Source organism: Schistocerca gregaria, chromosome 1, assembly GCF_023897955.1.
Source record: "Schistocerca gregaria isolate iqSchGreg1 chromosome 1, iqSchGreg1.2, whole genome shotgun sequence".
NCBI lineage: Eukaryota > Metazoa > Arthropoda > Insecta > Orthoptera > Acrididae > Schistocerca > Schistocerca gregaria.
The window spans coordinates 608,174,143-608,198,685 of record NC_064920.1 but is presented as its reverse complement, the minus strand read 5'-3'; the positions used below and the strand labels follow the sequence as shown (position 1 = coordinate 608,198,685).

Below are 24,543 nucleotides of genomic sequence, written 5' to 3'. Positions count from 1 at the left end.
AGGCTTTTAAAAGTGCATCGAAGAAGGCAAAGATGATTTTGTCAGCTGGTAAGGAGATGGTTGCTATTTTTTGGGACTTCCAAGGAGTAATGCTCATAGATTACTTGGAAAAAAAAGGCAGAATCATAACTGGATCCTGATATCCTTCATTGATGAATGACCTGAAACTTGTGTATCTGAAAAACACCTAAGGTTGGCAGGCAAGAAAGTGCTCTTTCATCAGTATAATGCACCATCCCCCACATAAGTGTGACAACAATGGTGAAATTGCATGAACGGGTCTTTGAATTAGTTCCTCATCATCCCTATTCACCAAACATACAGCAGTGGTCAAATCAGTTAGAAGGGAAGCTGTCCTCTAAAAACTGCTACAGCTTACAGTGTTTTCTGCTTGTGCACCTTACTGGATGTAGAATTTTGATGGCAGTGAAGTTTATTTGCACATTATCAGTTAGCAAGAGTTTTAGTCAAAGACTGAACTCAAATCTGCTGAACTGCTTTTCACTCTACTGTTTGATGAGGATAACCAGGAACACGAGGTACATTTCCAACACAATGGCATCCCACCACACTTCCTTAACATCTTTCAATATTTTATCAGGGACCCATTTCTAGATCAGTGGATAATTTGATCTGATTGTATTGCATTGTATCTCCTTTACTAGGTAAAATATATAATGATTCTTTTTACTTTTGGGAGATTGTCAAAGATAGAGTTTTCATGCTACATGAACTTGTTACACTTACTGATTTCAGAGCAAATATACATCACTGACATTTGTCGCCTTGTGTTTACTATGCCTGTAACCCTTAGCTAAGGTATTTCATAATTGTAAACCACTGTATGTTTATTCCCACCAGCACTCAGCAAGGCAGCACAGTGGTCAAGTGAAACAGTCTCTCTCCCCCCCTTCAGTTCTTACCACATCCACCTTTCACTTCCTAGCTCAGAATACTATCTCCACACTGAAGCTTAACCATGTGCAAAAGATGGTAAGCATTAGAACAGCATATAATTAACATAACCATGATATACTGTGAATAAACTGTTCTCTCGTTTTAACAAACTAAACAAACTGCTAACATATCTGCAATAGAGTACACAAAATAACTTCAAAAAGCTGTTTGTAAATATAGAGTAAATTCGGGCTACTGATAAGATTTTATAAATAAAACACAGAATAGGTGTGCTGTAAATACATCACAATATTCAGGTGGCCACGTGGTGAATTACTGAACTGGGGGTTCATATAAATTTCCCTTTGTTTCACACCTCCATTTTGTGAAACTGTTGGGTTAAGTGATCCTTGATTTTCATAACTTTTCAGATCTGTGATTTACCACAAATCTCTGTTTTTGATTGTTGTTGTGTGTCATATTATCAATTGTAGATGGAATACTACAATTTCTGACATTCTATAAGAAAACTGTTTATTAAAATATTAAAAATCTAACCAGGTACTCAAATTAATGTGCTTTAGTGTATTGGAATATATTTTTGCTATTTTTGCATGGAACTGCATATATGACAATAGACAATTTATGAGATGTGTGATTCATCAGTGAATTTCAGTCATGAAATCTTTTTGGGATGACTCAAGATGATTTAGTGAGCCTTCATCTATCTTCAAATTTTCATCTTCTTTAATTTCAAGGGCATCTCATTATTTGTTTCAGGCCTAGCTCTGATAATGAAAGTGGACAACACACAACTGTTGTTTATTTTTCACATTCTGGCACCATGCTGAAACTGCTGTGTCATCTAGGACTATACAAGGATTCTGGTGTTTTGCTCCATAGTAACTATGACTCAATGGCCGAGCAGCGCAAGTGGCGTGTTGGAAAAATTGACAGCTTTGGTTCTAATTTGGCATTTGTTCTATTCCAGTGAGTATGACAGTGATTTTAATTTGGATATTTCTTGTGGTTTTGGCATATTTTCTGATTCAGATGTAGTGAAATAAAGTGTTTATTCATATAAAATGTTGTATAGAAATAAGAATTACAGGGTGTATACGACCCGGGACAACCGGGAGATCCGGGAAAAACCCGGGAATTTTTTCATCCAGGAGAAAACGGCAGAAACCCGGGAATTTTTTAGAATTCATGGAATTTTTCGTTGTTTTAGTTTCAGTTAAATTTTTGTTATTTCGACTGGTAAGAATCGATAATCTAACAAAGGATAATACTGCAACAATGAAACGTGAATGAGAAAAACTATGAAGATAAAACATAAATTGCAAAGGAAATGTGCCGTATACAACAACAAAACACAGTGCTCACACAAGTGTTTGCCCACAGCAAAATGTGTTGAAGGCTTTAGGAAGACTATGTAATGCTTCATACCAACAAATTGCCTCCGATGAGCGTGACATCACAATTGTTTGTATTAGATTCGTTTTAGCAGTTAGGAGCGGGCTCATGCTCATGCGCAGTTGAGTGGCATATGAGTTGTATCTTCCCCCCTTCTGGCTACAGAAATGTGGCTGTTGGCTGTGCAAGCAGGCGCAGCAAGCAGCTAGATGCAACCGGGAAAAAATTTACTTCCACAGCCTAGCTGCCAGATTCACGCATGCGCAGCAGGCCCGGATCTATTGGAAGGGGGGGGGGGGGGGGCGGCAATCCGAGGTATCTGACACAGGAGACAATTGTGTGTGTGCGGGAAAGGGGGGGGGAGCAAATTCATATTCTTGAGGAGAAAAAAACCTTGTTTCACAAAGCGGCTAGCATCCAGTGCACACTGGTCTATAGGTTATTCATATTATTTTGAAATGCATCCTTGTCGGTTTTTGAACACACTCTGTAAGTTGATTTCTGAATTAATCATAAGCTGATTTTTGAATGCGTGCATAGTGTACATGATGTCAATCAGGGGAATACTAGTCGCATCTAGAAATATACTTTGCTGCAGGCAAAAGGGGACCGGGCTATAAGAGCTGAGCGGAGTAAAGCCGAACGAGTGAACACCAAATGCTGTCTGATTATGTTGTTGATTGGGTTTGCGAATGATCAATGTTGTCATAATTACTAGGGAAATCCACAGAGTCAGACTACCAGAGTGGAAATAAACGACCAACAGGAATAACAGGTAAGAAAGATTACATATTAGCACCTGGTGTATCCAAGAAAATGAAATTTTGTCAGATCACTACACTAGTAAGGGCCAGTTGTACAGTCCCCATCTAACAGCCGCTTAAGTTCTGTTCTGGAAATAGCGCAGAAAATGGTTTGTACGAACATAACAATGCCTAACCGGAGAATAATCAGGGATAAGTAAACCAGTGATTCTGGCGGCGTTAGTGAAGTTAACCAGTGAATAAGTATTGATAAAGGTACGAATAGTTCCAGAATTAGTTATGACAAGTTTGTTTGTTTGAACGAAGAATGAGAAGAAACTGTGACATTATAGAAACTAGGGAAGAATATGACGATTCCAAATATATATAAAAATCTCACACTACTACTTTTCGATCTCATGCTCGAGAAACTGGAGCATATGAATGAAATGTTAAACTATTTTCTAACATAAAGCTTTTTGCTTGTAGTAGGCCTAATAGGCATTTTATGTCGGTCTTCGTGAACTATATTCTGTCGTGTTATAAAAATGAACATTTGTGCCAAAACAATCTCGTTTATTTGGTGTGTGTTACAATTTCTGCAGTGTTAGAAAAGCCTATTTTGTTTTATCTAGCAGACAGTGACAAAATAGACGTAATCAGATTAAGGAACTATACCAGTATTGGGTACTATTGTATTAACAGCTTATACAGTATTAGACAATTAGCTAACAGGCAATAAAGAGTGCAAATTTTCTGAAGAGTTCTTCTTCTCCCAGATTACAAAATGCGAGCGCTCTCTCTCTCTCTCTCTCTCTCTCTCTCTCTCTCTCTCTCTCTTTCTTTCTTTCTTTTTCTTTTTCTTTTTAATATATAAAGCAGGATGTAAAACTGGGCGACTGGGAGCATGAGAGGCACCACAGGACATTTTAATTTCCACTGTCCTGAATATAGTTTGATGGCATCCAGTACAAAAATACACGTTATCAATTCCACCAAGCGAAATACGTGCTGTGTGAAGAGCGTTGGCACTGCACTCTGGCACACTTAAGGCCAAATAAAGTGTCTTATATTTCCTCGAACATGTGTGTTTTATGTGTCAGAGTCTCCAGAAAGATGTGCCCTACAAAAGGAACATATTATTGAAAACGCGATATTTTTAAATTTTTTGAGGTTGTATCTCAAACGAGTGAGGAAGGGGGACGGGGGGAAGGGGGAGACGCCACTATCTTAGTATTGCTCCGGTTCGGAAATATCGTAGATCCAGGGCTGATTCACAGAGCAGTTATAGTGGGGAAGTGTGTAGTCTCCATGTGATCCATGTTTACATTTCGTGATTTTGCTGTTTCCTCTTCGTTTACTGCTCTCACTTCAAATGAAAACAAAACGGATTTCTGTGGCCAGGAACTAGCAAGTGAATTAAAATACATTCATATAATTACGGTAGGCTAATATATGTTATTACTGTCAGATTTATATGTTATTAGTGTCAGATTTTATTTTATTTCCACATTTCTGACAGTCCTGCATTAATCGCCTTGTAGAACAATGAAGTTATTTTTGTCAGTTTGCTAAAGAAATTTGGTTTTTATTAACTTTTTACACTGAGGCAGTCAATGTGTTTGAAATGAAGTTTTTACTTCCACACTATTGGCTAATTTCAACTGCTCGCTACATTTCAAATGCACATTTTCCTCTTTTAGCACGTATAGCATTATGCCATAATAAAGAATCAAAAAATGAGTTAATAGAGTACTGGTACTCCAAGAAAATTTCCATCCCAAAACCCACACTGAAAAGCTTAATATCAGATCGAGGCCTACTTCAATGGGAATCTGGATATATGAATGTGCTCTTTAAGTATACACTTTAAATATGCCATTTTAGCGTGTTTCATGAAATTCCGATGCTCTTGGAGTATCCTCTGATGTGTTGTTTCTTTTATGACATAATGTAAGATCTTTTAATGTTTTACACATTCGAACATATAGGCTTCCTGCGTCATGGCAGCTGCCAAAGTGTGGTGGCGCCTGTTATCTGGCGCTCTCCGACGACTATGAAACGAACCTATTTCTAACGGGTCGCAGGAAAATACTGCGAATGGTGGTGTGAAAAGTGTTACTTTCAAAGTGAATTTCCTTTTACACATGCTGAACTATGTGTGAGAATGTACGATGAATTTCTTAAATGACAGAGCATTTGATGATGAGCCATTTCGAACCCAGATCAGACATTCATGTCGTTATTATGAGCAAATTGATGTAGTGCTACGGGAAGCTCACTCTCCTCTGGGGTAGCTAATTTATTTGTGGAAAACTTCGACGACAAGTCGCTGGAATCGCCTAAAACTTTTACTGGCAGATTTGTCTGATATATGTTAAAGTGTAACACGCGCAATAAAGATCAACATTATATGTGAAAGTTTAGCTTCTCTTGCAGCTTATTAACCCTAGAGACCAATATTATATGTGGAAGCTTTACTTTTCTTGTAGAAACACTATGTATATTAATTTAAAACATTAACTTTTCCTGTTTGTGTATATGCACTACTTAAAAGTGATATTGCTATTAGCTGACTACATCATGTGTCCCGTGGTCTACATAACCACTGTAATGAACTGGCAGGACCACGTGACATGAGCTATGACTGGCTTACAAAAGCGTATCTCAATCTTGATTACAATGGTTCGGAAAGTAACATGCGGCATTTGGTGGAATTCGAATTTATACTTTCGTAATACAAAAATATGCAGCGTACATGTTGCTGCACATCAAAAATCTTTCCAAAAGGGGTTTTCTTCCCTGAGTTTCATTTTCTAAAGTGCCGGGAAATTCTACGCCCGTGTATAACAACATAACCGATCAAACGATTGATAAGTTTTATAGTTCTGAGGGAAAATATACCGGTTGATCAAAAAGTCAGTATAAATTTGAAAACTTAATAAACCACAGAATAATGTAGATAGAGAGGTAAAAATTGACACACATGCTTAGAATGACATGGGGTTTATTAGAACCATCCCATATTGCTAGACATGTGAACGATCTCTTCCGCACATTGTTTGGTGATGGTCATGTTCTCAGCCGCCACTTTCGTCATGCTTGGCCTCCCAGGTCTCCAGACCTCAGTCCGTGCGGTTATTGGCTTTGGGGTTACCTGAAGTCGCAAGTGTATCGTGATCGACTAACATCTCTAGGGATGCTGAAAGACAACATCCGACGCCAATGCCTCACCATAACTCCAGACATGCTTTACAGTGCTGTTCACAACATTATTCCTCGAGTACAGCGATTGTTGAGGAATGATGGTGGACATATTGAGCATTTCCTGTATAGAACATCATCTTTGCTTTCTCCTACTTTGTTATGCTAATTATTGCTATTCTGATCAGATGAAGTACCATCTGTCAGAAATTTTTTGAACTTATGTATTTTTTTGGTTCTAATAAAACCCCATGTCATTCCAAGCATGTGTATCAATTTGTACCCCTCTATCTACATTATTCCGTGATTTATTCAGTTTTCAAATTTATACTGACTTTTTGATCACCCGGTACTGTCACTTAATAACACGGAAAAAGTGTGTTTTCATCTGGGAGAAAGTGTATTTTTAACCGCGAAATCTGGGAATTTTTTTCCTTGTCCACGTATACACCCTGAATTACAAAATTCACATATGTAACAATGAAAAGATCAATAACTGACAAAATTATTTAATTGGATAGAGAAAATCAAACTGCAACGACATGCCAGACTTCACCTCAGAAAGCTGTCCCATCTTCTCCAAAACTACCTGAACAGTAGTATTTCCCTTCCCGTCCCTCTGCAACTCCCTCAACAGCTATACCATCAAATACCACTCCTCTCCTATGAGCCAAACTTAGTCAACCTCCTCAGCATCCCACAGCCTTCACCACTGCCTCCCAGACCAAGAATAACACATAATCCCAAGAACCGGTCACAACAGTACAGTGCCCTTAACCTCTCATCAAAGCACTCAACCCACCTGAATTATCTGTATTGTCTAAGGGCCTCACTTTCAGCCCTGAAACTGCATTTGATCATGCTGTTTTGGTGAAGGACCTACTTTCCTTTACACGTAATTGTTGTGACTCGCCGATCTTTCAAAGTGCCGCTGCGCTGTTATGCGCATCCTCTACATGCGGCGCTCTCTGCCACCCATGCAGCAGCAGCGCCACCTAAGCGGCCAGCCAGCCAGCACATGTTGGACTCAGTGCTGATTTGACTGTTAGAGCATACACATGTCATACGTTGTTTACTTGATCTGTGACTTACATGTATTATGTCATCCTTGAAATATATTTGTTCAACTTGACGTTATAACAATTGGTGACGAGGTAGTGAATTTTTCTTTTTCATCATTGACCCACACGTTTCCATGGCTACTTTAGAGCAACTATTGCAAGGTCTCATTGAACAGCAAATGCTTCTCACATCTGCGTCTCATGATTTCGCTGCGGCATCCAATGCAGGGCGTCTCTCATCGTTGTCTCTATCTCCTTTTCCTCCTTATGACGAGACGGTGGAAGACTGGTCTGATTACGAAAAACCTCTTCAGCAGCACTTCTTGGCATTTCATGTTGCGGACGAACAAACACGTAAGTTTCTGTTCCTTTCATGGATTTCACCTCAAACGTATCGGTTGTTGTTGCAATAGGCTCCTTTGAAAGATCCTACATCTTTGTCCTTTGCTGAAACGTGCTCACTACTGTCTGTATATTTTCAAAAGCATACGCATGTGGTAGCCTCTCATGTTGCCTTTTATCATTGTCAAAAACAACCGAATCAATCCTATCACGCTTGGACTGCTGAACTTCATGGCATCAGTCAAAAGTGTCAGTTTGTTACTGACGTCCACAAAGAATCCTACGCCAATTCCATGCTACAGGATGCTATTATTCGGTCGGTGTCCGACAAAGAACTTAGGCAACATGCCCTTCAGTTGGCAAATCCGACTCTAGATGAAGTCCTATCCATCGCTCAGTCTTCTGAAATTTCTCGCGCCGCTGGAGCGCAAATAGAGGCATCGGGTGACGTCGGGGAAGTACAACCTCTGTGCGCTGTTGACGAAGCATGTGGCGTGTCCCCGCCAACCAACATGGCCGCAGTACGCTCCCAAGCACAGCCTTGGTCTAACCGTAAACAAACCTCTAAGAAACTGCAGCAAAACCCATGGCAACTTTCTTCATGTCCGCCGTATTTTATGAAACATTCATGGGAGGATTGTCCCTAATGTTGGGCCGTGTGTCACAAATGCAAAAAGAAGGGTCATGTCTCATCCGTTTGCAAATCCGACTGCATACCTGATGTTCATGAATGTGACAATGATTTTTCTTGAGTGTTGTCTGTCAATGGTACTTCTTCCCTTTCAGGGAATTTATTCCTCATTGTCCAAATACTTGGTCGGGATGTTCGCATGCAGTTTGATACTGGTTCTGCTGCCACTATCACCAATTCACAGATGTATCTTCAGTTGGGTTCTCCAATCCTATCACTTGTCACTAGGCAATTACGGACGTACAATAAACAGAAGATTTCTCTCTTGAGACAATTTGATGCTGAGGTATCTTACAAATCCATCATTCACACTGTTCCCATATTTGTGGTTGACCATAGTAACATGCAGAATCTCTTTGGTTTCAATGCCTTTCGCGTTTTTGGGTTCTCCATAGATGACTCTGTCAATATCATCTCTGATGCTATTCCTTATGCTCAATTGGATTCCATGTCAACGACATTTTTGTTCCTTTTTTCTCCTGCGTTAGGCCGTGCAAACGACTTTGAAGCTCATATCACGCTCAAACCCACTGCTCGGCCCAAGTTTTTTCGGGCTCGGCCCATTCCTGTGGCCCTTCGTGATCAGGTCAAACGGGAGCTGGACCATCTCACTGCTTCAGGGGTCTTGCTTCCTGTCACTTCCAGTGAGTGGTCCTCTCCTGTCATCGTCATTGCTAAGCCCAATGGTGATATTCGTCTCCGTGGCGATTTCAAAGCCACTGTAAATGCTCAATGCCTCATCGACACTTACCCTATGCCCCGACCTGAAGAATTGTTCACTAAACTTGATCGAGGCCAGTATTTTTCTAAACTTGACCCGTAAGAAGCTTATCATCAACTTCCTCTTGGTGCTGCTTCGCGGCAGTTCCTGGTCCTTAACACGCCTTTCGGCCTCTATCAATACCAACAATTGCCATTGGGTTGCCAGCGCCCCTGCTCTCTTTCAGCGATTCTTGGAATAATTATTGCTACCTGTCCCTGGGTGTATAAATTACATGGACAACATTATTGTCACTGGCTCCACCACTGAAGAAATTTCAGAATCTCCACACACTTTTTCATGTCTTACAGAATGCCGGTCTTAAGTGTAATCTTCAGAAATCAAAATTTTTTCAGGCATCTATCACGTATTTGGGGTTTCAACTCTCTTGGGGTGGTATTCGTCCGCTTCAGCAAACTGTCGCTGCGATCAATGACCTTCCTCGCCCTACATCTGTTAAGGAACTGCAGGCCTTCTTGGGGAAAATAGCATACTATCACAGGTTATTACCGTCTGCTGCTTCGGTGGCTCAGCTGTTACATCGCCTGTTGCATAAAAACGCGGCCTTTCACTGGTCCGCGTCATGCGATGCGGCTTTCCAGAAATTGAAGACTATGCTGAAACAGACCCCGTGCCTAGCTACTTACTGACATGGCCAACATCTTGTTCTTGCCAGAGATGCCTCTCAATACAGGTTTGGTATGCAGTCCTTGCGCACCGTTTTTCTGACAATTCTGAACAACCCATTGCTTATGCCTCCAAAACGCTCATGGTTGCCCAATGAAGGTATTCTCAAATTGTAAAAGAAGCTTTGGCCATTATTTATGCTCTTCATAAGTTTGGTGTTTTTCTCTATGGATCCAAATTTCATCTTGTTTTGGACCACAAACCACTTGTTTCCTTGTTTCATCCATCAACGTCACTTCCTGACAAGGCTACACACCACTTCCAGCGTTGGGCTGTTTACTTGTCTGGTTTCAATTATGAGATTCATTTCCAGCTGACGGCTCAACATGCGAATGCTGATGCACTGTCTCTCTTTACCGTGGGTCCTGATCTGGCATTCGATAGAGACGAACTTTTGTGTTTCCACCTGGATGTTGCTGAGCAACGGGTTGTGGATGGGTTCCCCATCACCGGGGATCGGCTGGCTGCTGCTACGGGTTCTGATCCTACCCTCTCCCAGGGTTTTTATGCTGTATTCAGAAGGGTTGGTCAGATCGTCCATCCGCTAAGACTTCTGATCCGTTGCGGAACTACTATGCTTTGCGTTACCGCCTCACGGCTAGGGATGGTGTTATCCTCCTTTCCACCGACAATGCTTCACTGCATGTTGTGGTACCTCTGTCTTTGCGTGCTTTGGTCTTGCGCCTCCTTCACCATGGGGACTGGGGTGTCTCTCTCACAAAATCTCTGGCGCACCGTCATGTGTACTGGCCCGGCATTGACTCTGAAATTGCACACATCGTCACTGCCTGCGGCCCTTGTGCGTCACAGGCTGCCACCCGAAGTCATCTTTGTCATCGTGGCCTTCGCCTGAGAAATCCTGGGAGCGTATTCGTGCTGACTTCCCAGGACCGTTTTTAGGTACTTATCCACACATTTAAGGCTCAGATGAGGAAACTCTTGACTTCTTCTGCTGCTGATGATGCACTTCTCCAATTTCTGGCTTCTTACCGTTTCACTCCCATGGGCGACCACAGCCTGGCTGAGCTCTTACATGGCCGACAGCCCCGCACGCTACTTCATCTTCTGCGGCCTTCCACCTCATGGCCACAGGTGCCTTTGCTTGGCTGTTTCACCGCCGGCGACCTTGTATGGGTACGGGGATATGGCAGGCGGCCAAAATGGAATCCTGGCCGCATCTTACGATATCGTGGCTGACGCCTGTATGAAATCCAAACGGACACGGGTGTTGCAGTGTGTCATTCAGACCAGCTTCGGCCTCGTGTGCCGGCAATGCCTGTTCCAAATGCCGCTACACCACCTTCGGCTCTACCTGACGCTCGGGATCCTGGAATCTCTCATTACTCACAACGCAGTCCTCCCACCATCATCTCGGTGCCAGCACAAGAACTGACACCACCAGGAGACATGCCTGTGCAGGAACCAGATGACCATCATCGGTCAGAACAACTCTACTCGCCTCCTTCTCCTACGGACGCTGACACATCGCCCATGTCTCCTGTTAAAACAACCGACTTGCCGCAACGGGCAGATTGGGGCACAAGGCCCCAGCAGATTTGACTCCCACATCTCCTGTCATCTTGATCCCGTTATCATCGGGGACACTTCCGTCCATATGGGAAGCCGCCTCCTCGAGACTTTACGGCCAGTCAAACAACACCTATGGACGTTAGCAATCTACAGGCCACCTCCATAAAGACCAGTGCAAAAAATTCAAAGGGGGGAAAAGTGTTGTGACTCGCTGATCTTTCAAAGTGCCGCTGCGCAGTTACGCGTGTCCTCTACATGCGGCGCTGTCTGCCAGCCATGCAGCAGCAGCGCCACCTAAGCGGCCAGCCAGCCAGCGACCGCTAGACTTGGACTGAGTGCTGATTTGACTGTTACAGTGTACACATGTCTTACTTTGTTTACTTGATCTGTGACTTACATGTATTGTGTCGTGCTTGAAATATATTTGTTCAACTTGACGTTATGACAGTAATAGCCATGGAAAATACCACTTTGCTACCCAACTCCAAAAACCTTTCCAACAGCAAACCTAACATTGAACCCTGTCTTGAACAGTTCAGAGCACGATCCAAACTTGATCTACCATCACTACCTCAAAATCATCCCTTACAAGCCTTCCAAGAATTCCTCACATCCAGCATTGCTTCACAACTCTTCCTCAGGTCCCTACAACATGACCCTAACCAGTCCTCTGCAAAACTCCAGGCTCTACATTCTCTAAAAGCTGGCGCCTCCTTCATTATCCTCCCAGCAGATAGAGGATGTACCACTGTAGTACTTGACTGAAAGGAGTATGTTAGTGAACGTCTATGCCAGCTGCCTGAGACCTCTACATACAGTGTCTGCCATCAAGATCCCATCCTTGTGATGCAAACTGACCTGCAGTCCCTCCTTAAAATGTCAGGCCCCATAGAAGGACTAACACCTCAATCCAAAAAACTTCTCACCCCATCCAAACCATGCACCCCCACCTTTTACCTTCTTCCTAAGGTCCACAAACCCAATCATCCTGGCTGTTGCATAGTTGCTGGCTTCAAAGCACCCACCAGGCGTATATCTGTCTTAGTTGATCAACACCTTCAACCCGTAGTACAAAGACTGCCCTTATACATCAAAGATACCAACCATTTCCTTGATCATCTGAAATCCATGCCTATCCCACTCCCGCCACACACCTTGCTTGTCACCATTGATGCCACCTCCTTGTATATAAACATCCCCCACATGTTCTGTCTGCCACAGAACATTTCCTCAGTCAGTGCTCACCTGATTCAAAACCTATGACATTCTTCCCACTCAGCTTAATAAACTTTATACTTACCAATAACTACTTCACCTTTGAGCAGCAGATGTATAAACAGATCAAGGGTACTGCCATGGGAACCAGTATGGCTCTTTCCTATGCCAACCTTTTCATGGATCGCTTGCAGGCAGCTTTCCTGGGCTCCACAAGTCTTCAGCCCCTGGTTTGGTTTACATACATTGATGACATCTTTACCATATGGACTCATGGTGAGGCTGACCTGCTAAAATCCCTGGAAACTCTGAATACCTTCTCCCAGTTAAATTTCATATGGTCCTATTCCGTATCCCATGTCACTTTCCTCGGCGTTGATCTCGTCCTCAGCGAAGGCCAGCTACACATTTCCGTCCATCTTAAACCAACCAACAAACAACAGTGCTTACATTTTCACAGTTGCCATCCTTTCCATGTCAAACATTCCCTCCCACACAGCCTTGGCATCCAGCCCAAATCTATTTGTTGGATGCAAATTCTTTACAGAAGTACACAACTATTCTCACCCCAGACTTCACTGCACATATTTACTCCACCATCCTAGTTAAAGAGCATATTTCCCGAGCCATCACATCCAATCCTGGTTCTACTGATCCCTCCACAAAACAGCTTTGGAGCACACCATTGGTGACTCAGTATTATCCTGGTCTGGAATGTGTTAATTATCTACTTTAACAGGGCCATGACTTCCTAAAATCATGCCGTGAAATAAGATCCATTATGTCTGAAATTTTGCCCATCACACCTAGAATAGTTTTCTGTCTCCCTTCCAATCTCCGCAATAATCTTCACAGACCCTATGCTCCTTCTGCACTCATCTCCCTAACCTATGGCTCCTACCTATGTGACTGTCCCCACTGAAAGACTTGCCCTACACATCCTCCTACCACCACCTATACCAGCCCTGTAACTGGCGAAACATATACTATCAAAGGGAGAGCCACCTGTGAAATGACACATGAAATACTAACTGTTATGTAAACACCGTTTGGCATTCTACATCAGCATGACTAATACCACATTATCAATTATGTTGAATGGGCATAGGCAGAGGGTGTATACTGGCAACTCGCAATATACCATTGAAGAGCTTGCTCTACAACATGACATTTGTGACCTCGATGCCTGTTTCAACATATCTGGATTCTTCCCCCAGACACCAATTTCCCTTGAACTCCGCAGATGGGAACTAACACTACAACATGTCCACCCAACTGGCCTTAATTTATGTTAATTTCTTCCTTCTCAGCATTTTTTCACTGTAGCTACCCTTTACTTCAATCTGTTTCCATTTTCTCCGTCTTTCACTGTCTTTCTTATCTGTTTTTCACCACCTCCCTCCTACCTCTGTTATGTACAGTGCACTTACCTTTTCACTCTTATTAACTCATGCACGATGTTTTGGTAGTAATCTCTGTCTTGCATATTACCTGTCGTACACATTTAAGCACTCAGGTTCACAAATCTCATTTGATGCAGTCCCCAACAATCAGTCTTTCCTTCTCTTCGTGTACAGTGAGTCTTCCATGACGCGCAGTTCTGGGTGACTTTCCCAAAATCTACCTCTTTTTCTAGACCTCTCCAGTCCTTTTTCTTTGCCCTTCTTCCTTCCCCTTCAATACTTCTGCCTGAAGAAGGAACCACTGGCTCTGAAAGGTTGTCAATTACAACAGTTTTTTATGTGTGTGTTCTGCTACTGCTTGGTGAGTAGATTTTTTTCTGTATCCAATTAAATGAAATATGCATGTAGATTTGGGAAGCTTTTGGTATACCCATATGAGCATGACATGTAACACAATGTAAGAATTATAATGATAATTTATAGACACTGAATGTTTTGGCCTCTATGACAGGTGTGGGAATGAAGCCAAGTTGATGACACTGCACCAAGAGCGGCCAGTTGTTCTCCCAGGATGCCCACAAGATCTTCTGTGCCCTGTAGCACTGTTTAGACAACTTTATAGTGAGAGCCTTGAGAACTGCAATTTCCTGGAGATGTGTGCACTGTGATACAACCATTACCCATAAGTTCAACAATATATTTTTGTATATTTTTAGAATTGACTATATGATTGCGACAAATTTATCTGTGTAAACCTTAAATATATTCAGATTGCTATTTTATAAATTCTGTATTTGAAACACACAACTGGTATATTTTCTGTAAAGAGAAATAGATTTTCATTCATATTTTTCATTGTTATTTCTATTTCACTAACCAATAAAACTGTGTGATGAAACTGTAAATCCATTTTTATTATTGTTTAGTATCACAATTAACAGAGTTGAGTTGTTTCTGAAGAGTAATACATAATGTCTGTGTCAGCACCGTCATAACTATGCAGTCAAATGCTACGAGAGTGCAACAATAGCAACAGCACAATTTTGGAGCTGTGTGTGTTTAAGTATATTGTTTTGTGAGAAAATGTATTTATTGCATTTACATTGTAGCAGTACGGACTGCTACACACATCTGTCAGTTTATAAACTAGTGTCAATTGTTAAAAAATTTATTTGTTGTTCCAATATGTATGTCCCATTGCTCAGGTATGCGTGTCATTCTGACACAATTACATATGCTCCACATATTGTACAAAAACACAAAATGTGGCACTCCCATTTCGTACCCCTTCGAAAATGGCAAGAAATATATTAAAGGATGAGAGCATCTTCTACCAGCTCAAACCTAGCCACCAACAATTACATAGTATGTATAATTTTTGGAAGGTTCTTAAATTATGCATATACAGTCTTAGACATAAAAACTGGCCACCGGCTGACCACCACAGAGACTAAGTCAGAGTCGTTCACTTAAGGTGACCAATAAAACTGAACGTCCCTGACAATGCTAAGTCCGGCCATCTACACAATCTGGCAACACTGTAAGATGTGGAAGTGTCAGGAGGAAATGTTGTCTACTTTCGAGCTCATGGTCTAGTGGTAATCATCGTGCATTCTAAACTTATATTCGCGTGTTTGTGTCCAACCGTATCTTTATCTTTTTAGCATATTTTGGCCCTCGTCTAAAGTTATGAGTCTCATTTAATATGGAAAATAATTCACTTCGCATTCTACCCACCAGTAATAACAAATACTTCCAAAAACAATTCTGCAGGACAGCTTGTGGCGTTTCCTAGTGCTGTAGGGGCTATCGGCCAGATGCCACCTGCCGCCTGAAATAGGGCGCCACCCAGGTGAATGCAGCACAACGCTGTCAGTTTATGTATCAACTGTCAGTTTTGAATTTGAAGTACTAGTTATCATCTTGCAGTTAAGTGTTGGATTTTTCATACTTGAAAATTGTGAACTATGGTTAACCTTTTTAGAATTGGGTCGCAAGTGGAAAAGGTGTAACAACTACAACACAGTATGTACTTTTGGTATAGCAGAGGGGTGAATGCAGAGGAGGCAGCTTGAAAGGTTTGAATTGTGTGTGGAGCGAGTGCTTTTGGGAAAAGTATGCCAAAAAAAGATATTCTTGTTTTAACAACGATCATTCTGGCATGAATGATTTTCCACATTAAAGAAGTCTCAACTAATGATATAAGTGATGTATTACCATTTAACCATCAAGAACATTTGCATTCAACAGCCAAGATTCAGAAGTCGTGTGGGAGTACTGCTTGCTCTAATTCAAAACAATAAATATCAACAGAGTGACATTTATTGCAGTTTTGCTTGAACATCATCAGGTCGCTCATTGAACATTCCTGCACAATACTGTTACTGGTGACGAGTTATGATGCCTTTATCGTTAACTTCCTAAGAAGAAATGAAAACCTGAGGCCCACCAAAAGATGTAGACTCCCTCAGATTCTTATTACACATGACATGTGCTCTAGCTTCCCTCGTTAACTTCTTTGTAACAAGATGTAATAAATGCTCTATGCTCCAGCCCAAGAATTTGGTACCTGGAGTAAAATTGTGAGAAAATATAAAAACATCTTCCCCCTGTGTCCCTGAAAATGGGGTAACCATTCCTGCAGCAGTGCCATCTAGGATAGGTGGGTTGGGATGTGCCTCTTCTACCTCCACCACTCTGAGCTCATTTACTTCTATTTGTAATTCATCTATGTGATACCTAAGTTCCTCAATAGCCTCAGCAGCTGAAAATTCCTTCGCAGTGACTACAACTTAATCAAAAGAAAAGTATACCTAAAGAATACAAATGATTCCGACCAAAGACGGGTAAAGGGACAAAAACCAACATAAAATGAATCGGCGCTCCCTTCCTTTGCTGCATCGCACACCATAGCTGTAGGTGCTGCATGCTGCTGACACCTAACTCCATGTAGTACATCCCGCACAATGCCTCAGCAGTCTTCCTGACACCATGTTAACAGGCATGAGGCTCCACCGCACATCCCCAGATTCGAATGTGGGTTCTCTGCTGGGCGTGAGGAGGAGGGTGGTGGTGGTGTGTCCACAGATGGAACCTGATGATGGAAGAACAACAACATTTATTAATCGACTGCAATACATTAGTTGTTGGCCCTCTGGGCAAGCTTTGCTTCCACCCATAATATTCTTGGCAGCAATGAAGGTGGTTGGCGGATGCTCACATGCATGCCTGTAGTGAGCAACTGTACCCATGCTAGCATAATTGAAATCCACTGCCTTCGCAGTGACGTTACAGTCTTGCTCGGTCATACTGTGGTAGCTAGAGGGACTGTGTTGCTATAGCGGCTGCGTGGCGCGGTGGAGACGACAGTGGGACAGGTCAGAATCCTGTCGCAGTGTCCATCTCCAGCAGCAGCTGTAGGTGTCAGCATGCCAGGGTCCCGGCTCCAGCCCCAGTCAAGGTGTTAGTGGAGACTGTGTCTAAAATGGGACTACTTTCCCATCCCTATCTGAAAGTCCTTCCTCATGTCAACATTCTCTGAAGGGGTCATACTAGCTTGAATTTTTAATTTTCTGGACTCTGTTTTGCTATGTATATACCCATCTCCTTTAGTAAACTTCCCTTTAAAAATTAGTGCGAGTAAGTTTACTATATCAAATGAAATTTCACATTAATATGCTACCCAGTTTGTAGTAACAACTAAGGGGAGTAAGCCGTTTGTTAATAATCCAACTTTGAATTTTCATGTTATAAACTGTGTAGTCATGTTGCACCACAAAGTTACTTCTCCCCTATTTCTGAAAAGCTATGATTGCTTAAAATGATAGCTCAACTTCATAGGAAACCAGAACAACGATAACAAACAATTTGTTTATAATTAACTAAAACATAATTAAATTGCTGTGCTATAAAATTCATTGAAATTGTGTATGAAATTAAGTAAACTCTTCCAAATTGCATATTGGAGCATGTAGGACAATATGTAGGCCATTTTTTGGTGTAAGTAATGAAAATTATGTAATGATTTTTAACTGTTATTTTGTTAACATTACACTTAATAATGTTTCAGTGGTTTAGTTTTATTTAAAAGGAAGTGGAACATGAACCACGCAGGAGGTAGTAAGAGTAAAGAAGACCCATGTAAATGAGAGACAGTCTAAGGCAGTGAGTCTGCATTATTACCTTTCAGAAGCTGTATGTGTGAGTCTCTTTCAGAGGCTGCCAGACAAGAAATGTATATATCATCCACGTACATCCAAATCGGTCACAACACAAGACAAGAAAAGTGATATCTCAGTGTTTTATTTAAAAATTAGTGCATCAGTAATGTCGAAAGCTGGGACTTTCTGAGGCAACAACCCACTGAAAATATCAAAGTTAACTATCTCATCATATGGAGCAGCTAATTTATTATGTGAACTTTCGTTAACTGTGATTGATATTTTCTAGGTTTCACTCGTCTTCGTACTTGTGAATGTTGGAGGCCCAAACTATTTATGAGTGGAATTTTACACCCCAGGACGATGGTGACAGTATGTTTCCATAACGCAACCCAGGAGATGACTTCCATGATGGGCGGCTCACTTCTGACGGGTGGCGGCATCGCTCTGGCAACTCCTAGGTGACAACCTGCATTACGATGTTGACTATTACGTTGGCTGCGATGACAGTGGCGACTCCTAGATGGTGGCGGTGCTGAGTGACATAGACTCTGCGTCACTCCAATGCCTCATGACTGGCGATGATGATGAGGTGGCGCCCGGTCCTTAAATACTGCTTTCTGCTGCTGATATCTCTGTTTCTCTTCCACAGTAGGTCACTGGAATACTCTGACGTTTGCATAGCTGACCGAATTATGGCCCTCAATGTCAACTCCCTGGTGTGCAGTGAGCTGCTTCTTGTCACGTCCTCTGCTGGTTATTGACACAGTGTACTCCTTCGTGTTGTTTAACTCAGTGCTCCATTGATCCACTTGCATCACGGTACTGTACCAGTGATCTGCAGAAGAGAATGTAACACACACAAAACTTTTGGCTCCCAGTATTTCTTCACAGATTAACTAGCATCATCACTGTAAAACTCCAACCTCTAACTAACTTATTCACTCTAATCATTTGACCCTAACTAAATTAATAGTGATGGGCGACAACCTTCGTTTGTTGCTCTCAGGTCCTCAACCATTGTTAGTAAGCCACAGAAAACAGAAGATCTGTAACCGGGAAAATAATTCACAAAGGTCTTCCTTGCTATCACTTGAAGGAACCCACTGCAGCATGGCAAGACATGTGTGTGGGCAAGGAATGAGCTGCGTGGACTACACAAACTGTTCAGCTCTCAATTCCATGCAACACAAATCCAGCACTATGCATCACAGAATGGGGCTACAGTGACTTCTTATCATGCTTCAGGACCACATTTTGGTGGCCATGAAAAGCAGATATAAAATCCATTAAGACACACTTCAAGAGTGTCTTGGGGCACCAAGTGTTGATGTTTGAAGAATTACACACACTTCTAACTCAAACTGAACCAAGTTTGAATTCGTGACCAGTTATGCAACTTCCTGACAAGTTAGATGAATTCTTTTACCATATTCCAGGCCATTTTCTTATCGGTAAACTCTTGACACCAGTCCCAGAGCCAGGCTTGCTTTCAGAGCTATCATCCAGGTTGTTGAGATGAAAGCTTATCCAGCAGTATAAGCAGCATGTGTGGGAATGGTGGTCATACGACTACCTGTCACACATACAGTGGGGAACTTTGTGGTCATCAATGGAAGATGATCCACAGCCAGGTGTACATTGGTTCTCCTGAAGGGAGACAATTTACCACCTCTCACGTGGTGGTCTGGGGTTATTGCTTGCAAACACCCTGGTCTTGATGGTTTGGCGCAAGTTGTTTCAGGCCACACAGCTACAGGAACCTATAAATGACTGTTGTTGAACCTCTGTGTTGTTCGCCAGGAAATGTAAACTTTAGTGCTCATAACTGTTCATTTATTGACTGAACTTGTGTCTCTTTTTTCTAAAGTTGACATGATATCTTCATCCATTTGTTTGTTTGAAGCAGCTTGTGCTGCTTATAACAGTGTACTTTTATTGTCGACTGACTTTCCTTTGCAGTGAGTGTATGCATTCATCTGGATTGTGGAGAGAGTGAGGCAGTGCAGAATTAACACACATTTTGCCATTGCCTACAATCATGTTTCTGACTTTCGTGAATTCCAATCAGCAAAAATGTTGGGCATCTTTATTCTTTGTGGAAACCACCATGAAGTGAGCTCAAATTTGAAGAAAAATTCTATGGTCAAATGTTGACAGTAGTACCAAGGCACTAGAACTCATGTCACATTCAATGAGAAATATTCAAAATTTATTAAAAGGATAAGAAGTGTTAGTCGACCACAGTATTATTGCTCATGGGAGTGAGGTTGCTTTGATTGGCTATCATGAGCTTTTATTGTATTTCATGAGGACACGCTGAACCGATCTCTTTCTTAGTAACCACTGTACTCATTTACCGTGTGTTTGCAGTAGAGGCCACAGGAAGCCAAGTACAATAATATCGTGGTCGGGTAATAGTTACACATGGAAATACATGTAGACGCTTTATATGTATACTTGTGTTATCATCGCAATTTCAGCCACACCAACACAAGCACAGCACGAAGAATACTCAAAAAGAAGAAATCGAAATTTCTTAGCTCCTTGAGGAAAGGAGATTAAAGCTGCACTACTACAAGTTGGACCGGTGTAGAGGAGTGCAAATGTACAAAGTGCTGCATTAAAATTTAGGATCCTTATTATTTAGAAAATAAGAGTGAGGAAAATCATAGGATTATACCTGCACAAGAAGAGGTAGTGTAAGGCTGAGATGCATCGAAAGACCTGACTCAGGGAGCATTTGACGATGGGCGATCTGTACCCATGGAGAGTGTCGTACATGGTTACTAGAATACATGTTTATGGGTGACAAGCTACGTGTGCAGCAGCAAGTTGCGATGCTGAGTTGTCACCGTTTGGCTGCCCACCAATTCCATAACCTATTGTGTTGTCATTAGATTATTAAGTGAATACAAAGTTGTTTATATGAATGTGAGTTCTTTTCGATGACTGATGATTTAAATGCAGAGTTATGCTGCAATTATCAGTGTGTTGATGAGTTTTGAAAGCATATTTTGCATTGTTTTCAGAGACAATAGTGATTTGCTGTGTGTGCATTAATACTGACCACTGTAGACAACGAAAAACATTAGAATTAAATTTAATATATTTTAATAAGAACAATCTGAAGAAAAAATGGTGAAATGTTTTTCAAGTTTGCCTGTTCGTTTTCAGTTTCCAATGCTTGTGTGTTCTCAATACATTTTGGTGATCAGGATTATGAAAAGTATATAAAATGTGAACTGTTGAATATTCACCTGAAAGACATGCTGAAGCTTGATGCTGTTGTAACTCCATATTGTCAATCCTCCAGAGTTGATTTAGGCCATAGTAATGAGCCTTTTATTGAGAGAAAAATTCAGATGCAGAAATGGAGTACTCACGAAGAAAGAGAAGATACTTCACAAATAAATATATGACCAACTAACAGAAAAACTATTTGGAATGAAGACATTAACTGTGAAATAAAGAATGTGGTCAAAGTGACAATGCACATTTATACCAACCATAATGAATCATGGAAAAACGAAATAAAAGAATATATGCAGAAGAATACTGATTTACAGGATCGTATCTCTCTGTATAATTCTGCGTTACTTAAAATAAAACAGTTGCAAAAAGCTATTGAGGGCTCTATTTCTGACTGGTTATTAATGCACAGGGTCCTGATTGGTCATCTGGAGATCTTTCAAGGGTTGCAATTTCAAATTTTATAGTCGGTTTGCAGTAGGGTTTTGGAGCATATACTGTATTCAGACATTATGAATCACCTCGAAGGGAACAATCTATTGATATGTAATCAGCATGGTTTCAGAAAACATTGTTCTTGTGTAACGCAGCTAGCTCTTTATTCGCACGAAGTAACGGCTGCTATCGACAGGTTGATTCCGTATTTCTAGATTTCCGGAAAGCTTTTGACACCGTTGCTCACAAGCGACTTCTAATCAAGCTCCGGGCCTATGGAGTATCGTCCCAGTTGTGCGACTGGATTCGTGATTTCCTGTCAGGAAGGTCACAGTTCGTAGTAATAGACAGCAAATCATCAAGTAAAACTGAAGTGATATCAGGTGTTCCCCAGGGAAGCGTCCTGGGACCTCTGCTGTTCATGATCTATATAAATGACCTGCGGGACAATCTGAGCAGTTCTCTTAGGTTGTTCACAGATGATGCTGTAATTTACCGTCTAGTAAGGTCATCCGAAGACCAGTATCAATTGCAAAGCGATTTAGAAAAGATTGCTGTATGGTGTGGCAGGTGGCAGCTGACGCTAAATAATGAAAAGTGTGAGGTGATCCATAAGAGTTCCAAAAGAAATCTGTTGGAATTCGATTGCTCGATAAATAGTACAAATCTAAAGGCTGTCAATTCAACTAAGTACCTGGGTGTTAAAATTACGAACAACTTCAGTTGGAAAGACCACATAGATAATATTGTGGGGAAGGCGAGCCAAAGGTTGCGTTTCATTGGCAGGAAACTTAGAAGATGCAATAAGTCCACTAAAGAGACAGCTTACACTACACTCGTTCGTCCTCTCTTAGAATATTGCTGCATGGTGTGGGATCCTTACCAGATGGCAGCTCATTTTGTATTATCATGTAATAGGGGAGAGAGTGTGGCAGATATGATACACGAGTTGGAATGGAAGTCATTAAAGCAAAGACGTTTTTCATTGCGGCGAGGTCTATTTATGAAATTTCAGTCACCAACTTTCTCTTCCGAATGTGAAAATATTTTGTTGAGCCCAACCTACAAAGGTAGGAATGATCATCAAAATAAAATAAGCGAAATCAGAGCTCGAACAGAAAGGTTTAGGTGTTCGTTTTTCCCGCGCGCTGTTCGGGAGTGGAATGGTAGAGAGATAGTATGTTTGTGGTTCGATGAACCCTCTGCCAAGCACTTAAATGTGAATTGCAGAGTAGTCATGTAGATGTAAAGCATTATGTTTTTAAATAAAGATGAATTTATTTAAGTAAGAAATAAGATGACATTATGTTTTTCTGTGTCCATCCTTGTGATCCATGGTCTGCAGGACTGCGGCCGTTCCCTTCATGTAACTAGTGAAATGGAACACCTGCACCCATTGTTTTGACGTTATTTTATAAAATTCCAACCACTTTCAGTGACTAAATATGCCTTCTTCAGGCCTTAACTGACTCTGAGGGGCTCAAATCCAAACATGCACATGAACCCGTCGGTGACCAACATCTATGAACAGATTTCTGTAGAATACTGTAAAACAATGTTGTGTCTGCAACCGTCATGTGATGGTACAGGAAATATCCAGAGTGTTTAATATTTCCGGAGTGAGGCAGTGGCTGGCGCAAGCTGCTGTGCCATGCTTCAGCTTCTGCAGTACATGTATCCGATGTCCCCTGTCTGGTCTGCCATTATTAGAAGTGTCAAGGTTTTTTCTTTTAAAGAAGGAGTTCCTTCATACAGCACAACTTGTGAGGAAAAATTACAGATATGGTACCGATACATGCAGAGTTACTTAGTCCATCTACATTTTGTTAGTTCATCTATTTATACTTCTGTAACAACAGGAAGTAAAGAGCTACATTTTGATACCTTTTTATTATTATTTAAATAGTGAAATTCAAATACCTTAGATACCATTACAGAGAAAAACTCGAAAAACTTTCCAAAATCAGGTTAGGTGACCAGAGAAAAGTCCTATCAATCTGTGTCATAAGACAAAGAAGATAATTATGAAAGGTCGTCATTGGCTCCAGTTGATGAATGATAACCTCTGCCAACTACTGTATCATTAAGAAAAATGTAAAAAAGCTAGTAGGAAAATATTTTAATTTTTGCAACTCAGAATGGCCAAAATACCTTCCATGAAGGCACTACAACATTTTACCAAAGATGACGAAGCTAATTACTTCTTGGTGTGTCTCAAGTTTTGAATGATCTGCAATATATTCTGTAATGTATTATGATGCACTCTGTAACGTGAATAACATTTTTCAATCATGCTTTTACTTCTTCATGCAAAGAAAAGAAACTCTTCTAAATGCTATGTATGAGGTAAGTTCATAAATTCTTGTTTCTCCTGCACTTAAAAACTTGAAGAGTCACTGATCTGTCAAAACAATACCAACGAAATAATGGAGTCATTGCTTTATACCAGGCCTGGCCAACATTCATGCTCCTGGAACGCACTCGCATTCTGTGAATGCAGTCGAGTCTGCTGAGAGCTCCAGCTTCCCCCATCACTGCGCTATTTCGCACATCTGTGAGTGAGACAGCTATATGCTGAAGGCTGTACATGCAGGAAACTTAGGAAGACATGTTTCCAACACAGTGTGAATATTTTTAATAGATGAATACAGCAGTATTCTTTCATAAGCAGGAATTTATCGTGTGTCATTTTCAACTTTTTCTTTTTCTGCCAAAGCAATCATACCTATTACTTGATTAAATAAGTA

The 24,543-nt window shown here is 41.2% G+C and overlaps 1 protein-coding gene across 3 annotated transcripts in view; it reads left to right on the top strand.

Annotated features, from left to right (window-relative positions):
* LOC126358586 (multiple inositol polyphosphate phosphatase 1) overlaps positions 1–14,854 on the top strand; it is a 208,564-nt gene extending 193,710 nt beyond the window's left edge. For all 3 annotated transcript variants that reach the window (XM_050007562.1, XM_050007563.1, XM_050007561.1), the window contains 2 exons: positions 1,678–1,887; positions 14,461–14,854. In XM_050007562.1, the coding sequence (XP_049863519.1) occupies positions 1,678–1,887; positions 14,461–14,617 (367 nt within the window). In that variant the 3' untranslated portion in view covers positions 14,618–14,854. The remainder of the gene's footprint in view (positions 1–1,677; positions 1,888–14,460) is intronic.
* The last annotated feature ends 9,689 nt before the right edge of the window (positions 14,855–24,543 follow it).